The sequence below is a fragment of the Calypte anna genome, chromosome 3, assembly GCF_003957555.1.
Source record: "Calypte anna isolate BGI_N300 chromosome 3, bCalAnn1_v1.p, whole genome shotgun sequence".
In the NCBI taxonomy this organism is placed as follows: domain Eukaryota; kingdom Metazoa; phylum Chordata; class Aves; order Apodiformes; family Trochilidae; genus Calypte; species Calypte anna.
In genome coordinates this window covers 108,149,091-108,155,811 of record NC_044246.1, presented here as the reverse complement: position 1 = coordinate 108,155,811, position 6,721 = coordinate 108,149,091, and the positions used below count along the sequence as shown (strand labels likewise).

General features: G+C 48.1%; 1 protein-coding gene across 1 annotated transcript in view; it reads left to right on the top strand.

Annotated features, from left to right (window-relative positions):
- The first annotated feature begins 368 nt into the window (after positions 1 to 368).
- Positions 369 to 6,721, top strand: part of MRPL19 (mitochondrial ribosomal protein L19) — a 6,418-nt gene continuing 65 nt past the window's right edge. The window contains exons 1-6 of the mRNA XM_030448043.1: positions 369 to 465; positions 695 to 806; positions 1,514 to 1,632; positions 2,951 to 3,085; positions 4,978 to 5,159; positions 6,425 to 6,721. The exon at positions 6,425 to 6,721 is cut by the window's right edge and continues 65 nt beyond it. Of these exons, the coding sequence (XP_030303903.1) occupies positions 387 to 465; positions 695 to 806; positions 1,514 to 1,632; positions 2,951 to 3,085; positions 4,978 to 5,159; positions 6,425 to 6,640 (843 nt within the window). The 5' untranslated portion in view covers positions 369 to 386 and the 3' untranslated portion in view covers positions 6,641 to 6,721. The remainder of the gene's footprint in view (positions 466 to 694; positions 807 to 1,513; positions 1,633 to 2,950; positions 3,086 to 4,977; positions 5,160 to 6,424) is intronic.

Genomic DNA, 6,721 nt, shown 5'->3' with positions numbered 1-6,721 from the left:
GGAGGGACCCAAAACCCAGCACTGTGAGACCTCACCAGTGCCAAATAGAGGAGAATCCCGAAATCCCCTCAAAGGATGGTGGGAAAAGGAGGCACTTTCTGAGCTGCCACTTCAGGGGTCCCGCTCGGCATAAGGACCACCCACAGCTCCCTGCACCCTCCAGTGGTGTATGCCCCGTTGTGCCTTTCCCCAGCCGCCCCACAGTCAGGTATTGCCCGGGGAAGGTCCCCAAAAACCCGGGGCGATCCCAGCCCCGGCTCCGCTGCCTTCCCGGGACACCGCAGCCAAGCCCCGCCGGCCGCAGCCCCGCTTCGCGTTTGGGGCTGGTTTGAGCCGCTGCACTCGCCGTAGCAGGAGCCGCAAAGCCGGAAGTGGCCGCAGTCGCCATGGCAGCCGCCTGCGGGAGGCTGCTGCCGCGCAGGGCCGCCCCGGGGGTCGTGGGCCTCGCCGCCGCCCGACCCGACAGTGAGGACCTTCCGTACCTTTATCCCCTTCAGCTCGGCACCCTCCCCGGTGGGGAGGGGATGCCTGTGGCCTGCGCGTGTCCTTCAGGCAGCTCTGGCGCCTTTGCGCAGAGAGCGGGAGGGGGGTGCCCCGGGCCTGCTCTGCGCGGGTGGGATCTGGAATGGCAGCGCCTTGGGTGGCAGTTCAGCTGGAAAAAACGTAGTCTGAAAAGTATATTTTCTTTTCACAGGGTTTTTTTCTTCCTCGGGCTATCGAATTAGCAGCGATGGAAAGCCAGCAAAATTCCAGCCGCCTCCAAAGCCCGTCATTATTGCCAAGCAGAAGCAGAGAGAGGAGAGGAGGTAGGGTGTGCTGGTGCTTTCCACAGCAGACCTGTAATTCTGTGTTTAAAACTACAAGGAATTATTGCAAAAAAAAAAAAAAATCGTAAATTTCTGCCCAAGATGATTAATGTTGAAATGTGCTTTAAAAAACCCAAAATAATGTGTTCTGCAGTTCCTGAAACAGTGAAACTGGAGAACAGAAGTATAACAGTGAATATTTTTTCAAATTTATGGCTGATGTGTGAAGTTTTCTTCTGTTAAAGATCTCCTGTCTCTGCAGGATGCCACAAGGTGGCAGGGATGCAAGGATCCTGGATTTGTCTTTGCCTTAGACCTTGAGATCTTGAGGTTGGAGCTGGGGGGGGGTTGGTCTCTTCTCCCAGGCAGCTCTCAGCAAGACAAGAGGGCACTGTCTCAAGTTGTGCCAGGGGAGGTTTAGGTTGGATATTAGAAAGAATTTCTTTACGGAGAGAGTGATCAAGCATTGGAATGGGCTGCCCAGGGAAGTAGTGGATTCTCCATCCCTGGAGATATTTAAAAAGAGACTGGATGTGGCACTCAGTGCCATGGTCTAGCAACCGCAACAGTGGTTCAAGGGTTGGACTCGATGATCTCTGAGGTCCCTTCCAACCCAGCCAATTCTATGAGTCTATGATCCTCTGTATGCTCATGTTTGTGAAGTGGAGCTGCAAAATACTTGTTTGACACTTTGGATTTTATTGCAGGTTCTTGAGCCCTGAATTTATACCTCCCAGAGGAAGAAAAGACCCTTTAAAATTTTTTATAGAAAGAAAGGATATGATACAGAGACGGAAAGTCTTCAACATCCCAGAGTTCTATGTTGGTCAGTGTAACATTCTGTAACTTCCCTCATTTCAGCAATGGTTATTTTGGGGTGGGATGGTGAAAAGTGTGGTTTCATGCTGTGGATGATCTTAGAACCTCACTGCATCAGGTGTGTTAGATCAGCCAGGCTGCTTTTCTGTACAAACCACTAAATATTTTCATTTCACATTTACATTCAGTTTCCACTACCAGGGTAACACCAAGGTGTTTCTTCTGTGTCTTTTAAATCCTGGCCTTTTAGCATATGGCTTACCAGTAAAGCTCCAGGACCCAACATCCATGATTTGCATTCATTTAGGGAAATGAAAAGAGAAAACAAAAGGTGAAGAAGCTTCAGAGTTAACCTGCAGAGTCACTTCAGGGCATGTTAGAAGTTTATTCTGTTTCTGGCAGTTTTCCCCAGAGAGAAAAAAAATTCAGAATATACCTAAATATGTGCACTTTGGGGCTCTTTCCCAACATTTTGGTATGTGTTTACTTGTCTCAGGGTTTAACACTGGCCCGGCAATTAAACCCAATAACAGACACTCTTTATTAATCTCTGTCTCTTCTCTTTGATAAAGAAAGGAGAGAGAATAAGGGAGAGAGACTGATGGGTTGGAAACTAAACTACACAACTTTAATGAAACAGGGATGATGAATAGGAAAAATTACTAAATCTATACAAATATACAGGAAAATGGATACCATGTTCCTCCTCCCTTTTCCCCCAATCACTCTCACATCACCACCGAGGCTGCAGGGCAGCCCTGGGAAAGTCCAGGCTGGAATCCTGGGGTCAGCAGCAGTTGGGAGCTGGAGGCAGGAACACACAGATTCAGGCTGGCATGGATCAGGAGCACAGGCAGAGAAATGGATGGAATCCTCCCAGGATGCTGGATGAAGGAAGGGAAGCAGGAAATCAGGAAATCTGGCTTGGCCCTCGTGATCCCTCAAATTTACACTGAGTATGATGTGTATGGGATGGAATACTCTGTTTGGTCAATTCTGGCATCTATCTTGTCCATTCCTCCCCAAAGGAGGGTTTCAGGTGGGACCTCTTTACTCCTTCTGGAGGGTAAAATATTCCTCAGAACTGAGCAGTGTCCTTGACTCTGCACACCATTCTCCAGCTGTAACTATAACCATGGAGTGTGATCAGTCCCAGAAGCAGACACTGACTGAGAAACTTGCTGTTAATTTCAGCAAGTGCAGCTACTTACAAGAGACTTAACTAAAAGCAAAAGTACAAGACAGAAATTCACCTTTATCCTGGCCCAAACCAGGGCAACTTGCACAGTCTATTTATTTGACTTATTTAACTTTTTTTTTGGCAGGCAGCATTCTGGCTGTTACCACTGCAGATCCCTTTGCCAATGACAAAATCAATCGCTTCGTGGGCATCTGCATCCAAAGAGGAGGGAAGGGGCTTGGTGCTACCTTTGTCCTTCGGAACGTCATAGAAGACCAAGGTGGGGTTTTAACTGCAGACGTTGTGCTGGAAGTGGTAAGGGAAAAGATGGAAGTTGGAAATGAAATGTGCAGAGGTGATAATAGATGGAAGTGCAATGCTAAGTTTGTCTCCTTAGGGGATACTGGAGGTTTAACACTCTCTACACAGATGCTATCTGTCTGAGGGCATGGAACTGCTTGGTAATTTGATGTCTGTGTACTTAGTGATCTTACATGCTGTATTCTGAGGAGACTTCTGGTTGGAGAGCAGCCAGACAGAGAGGGACCTGGGAGTTTGGATTGACAGGAAGCTGAACATGAGCCAGCAGTGTGCCCAGGTGGCCAAGAAGGCCAATGGCATCCTGGGCTGTATCAGGAACAGCGTCACCAGCAGGTGCAGGGAAGGGATTCTGCCCCTGTACTCAGCCCTGGTGAGGCCACAGCTTGAGTCCTGTGTCCAGTTCTGGGCCCCTCAGTTCAGGAAGGAGATTGAGGTGCTGGAGCAGGTCCAGAGAAGAGCAAGGAGGCTGTGAAGGGATCCAGCACAAGTCCTGTGAGGAAGGGCTGAGGGAGCTGGGGGTGTTCAGCCTGGAGAAGAGGAGGCTCAGAGAAGACCTCATCACTCTCTACAACTCCCTGAAAGGAGGTTGGAGCCGGGGGGGTTGGTCTCTTTTCCCAGGCAACTCTCAGCAAGACAAGAGGGCATGGTCTCAAGTTGTGCCAGGGGAGGTTTAGGTTGGACATTAGAAAGAATTTCTTTACCGAGAGGGTGATCAGACATTGGAATGGGCTGCCCAGGGAAGTAGTGGATTCTCCATCCCTGGATATATTTAAAAAGAGACTGGATGTGGCACTCAGTGCTATGGGCTGGGAACCACAGCTGTAGTGGATCAAGGGTTGGACTTGATGATCTCTGAGGTCCCTTCCAACCCAGCTGATTCTGTGATTCTATGATTCTGTGACTTGGGTGGGATTCACTATGGTTGTGCTTGTGTTTGAGCCCAGGCAGCCTGCTGCGGCCCCATTTGAGCAGAGTGTGTTTGCTTGAACTGGGGCTGCATGCATGAAGAGTTTAACAAGCAACGAGCAGCAGAGGTTTGTAATAGATGCATAGTCTGGTTCTTGGCAGAATGAGGGGAGACACAAACACTGGATGAGATGTTCTGAGAGCAAAGATGAAAGGGCTGGGTATCTCTTTGTACACACTACAGATATCTGTTATATCTGTAAATCCTATAGAAGAATGCAAGGTTGGAGGGGATCTCAAGGATCATCTAGTCCAACCTTTCTTGGTAAAAATAGAGGCTAGACAAGAGAGCCAGACTGTCTTAATGATGTCCAAAGTTGGGGAATCCACCACTTCCCTGAGGAGATTATTCCAATGGTTGATTGTTCTCATTGTGAAAAATTTTCTTCTTGTGTCCCATCAGAATCTCCCCTGGAGTAACTGGTATCCAGTACCCCTTGTCTTTTCTATGTGACTCCTTGAAAAAAGGGTGTCTCCATCTTCTTTGTAGCCAGCTTTCAAGCACTGAATCATGGAGATAAGGTTTCCTCTCTAAGACTTCTTTTCTCAAGGTCCTTTCCACATTTTGTTTTGTATAGTGGGGACCAAAGCTGAACACAGGAAAGCCACTCTTATGTCGTACTAACTGTTGTAATCCAAAGGGAATGAAGTTTAAAACCAGAGTTTGCCTTCCCCAAATTCAAGCTGTGTAATGTCTCTCAAGCCATTCTGCTAGCAAAGGTTTGACTGACAAAGGAAAGCTGACATGTACAACCACACATACACACAGCACTGACTGTTGTAGTTCTCTGTGTCAGTAAAAAGCATTCTTGAATATGCAGGGCTGTGTAACACTGAAGAAATACAAAATTTGCTTCATTAAAACCTGACTTCCTCTCTCTTAAGGTATTGAAATATGTTATGAGCTGTATAATCCTCGAATCCAGGCAATTGAGGTTCTGAAGCTGGAAAAGAGACTGGATGAGAACCTGATGTACCTCCGAGATGCCCTCCCAGAGTACAGCACTGTGGATGTGAACATGAAACCTGTGGCTCGTTTAGAGCATGAGGAAATTCCTGTCAACACGGTAAGAGCCCCATGTTCCAGAGGGAAAGGGGAGGATCATCCATGGAACTTTCACACCTGACTGGTGTCATGGAAGGCGATGAAACAGTTCTCTCCATGCCATTAGTTACCAGGGTGACAGAAGTGCACAAGGCAGGTGTTCATTCCATTTCTGGAGTGAATGTTGAAAATGTAAACATAGAATCATAGAATTGGCTGGGTTGGAAGGGACCTCAGAGATCATCAAGTCCAACCCTTGATCCACTCCCGCTGCAGTTCCCAGCCCATGGCACTGAGTGCCACATCCAGTCTCTTTTTAAATATCCCCAGGGATGGAGAATCCACTACTTCCCTGGGCAGCCCATTCCAATGCTTGATCACCCCCTCGGTAAAGAAATTCTTTCTAATATCCAACCTAAACCTCCCCTGGCACAACTTGAGACCGTGCCCTCTTGTCTTGCTGAGAGTTGCCTGGGAAAAGAGGCCATTCCCCCCCCCCTGGCTCCAACCTCCTTTCAGGGAGTTGTAGAGAGTGATGAGGTCTCCCCTGAGCCTCCTCTTCTCCAGGCTGAACACCCCCAGCTCCCTCAGCCCTTCCTCACAGGACTTGTGCTGGATCCCTTCACAGCCTCCTTGCTCTTCTCTTGATCTGCTCCAGCACCTCAATCTCCTTCCTGAACTGAGGGGCCCAGAACTGGACACAGGACTCAAGCTGTGGCCTCACCAGGGCTGAGCACAGGGGCAGAATCCCTTCCCTGCACCTGCTGGTGACGCTGTTCCTGATACAGCCCAGGATGCCATTGGCCTTCTTGGCCACCTGGGCACACTGCTGGCTCATGTTCAGCTTCCCAGCTCCCAGGTCCCTTTCTGCCCGTCTGCTCTCAGCCACTCTGTGCCCAGCCTGGAGCTCCCCATGGGACTGTTGTGGCCAAAGTGCAGGACCCGGCACTACACACATCTGCCCTACCAGCAGTTCATTTACAAGATATGCAAGGAGTAGTGGCCTCCAGCTGCCTCTGTAACACTTCAGAGAGGAAAGCTGCTCTTACAGAAGTGGTGGTGTTAGTGTTGTTCCTGAGTTGGGAGTGGTGTCAGGAAAGATGGGAAGAGTCAGCTAAAGTTCATGTCTCTGAGAAGATCCAGAACCCAGCAGAACCTTTTCTCCTAACAATGCACTACTGACAAACTGGTCTGGTTTCTGATCAGCTTTCTCACCTTCTGTTAAGCACAAAATTCTGATTGCTCAACACCTTTTAACTTTTTTATAACATTTATCTTTCACCCTAGCTGCAGGTACGAATGAAACCTAAACCATGGTCAAAACGGTGGGAAAGGCCCAAATATAATATCAAAGGAATAAAATTTGAGCTACCTGAAGAAAAGATGAGAAAAGCACAGAAGTGGAGCCAGCCTTGGCTAGAGTTTGATATGCTGCGAGAATATGATACTTCAAAAATAGAGGAGAAAATTTGGAAAGAAGTGAATGAAGAACTTAAAAAATAAAGGGCTTTGGAGTTGAGAGATTACTGAGAAAATAACTTAACTTTGAATTTACTGTGTGGAGCATCTTACCAAGTTTTGTAT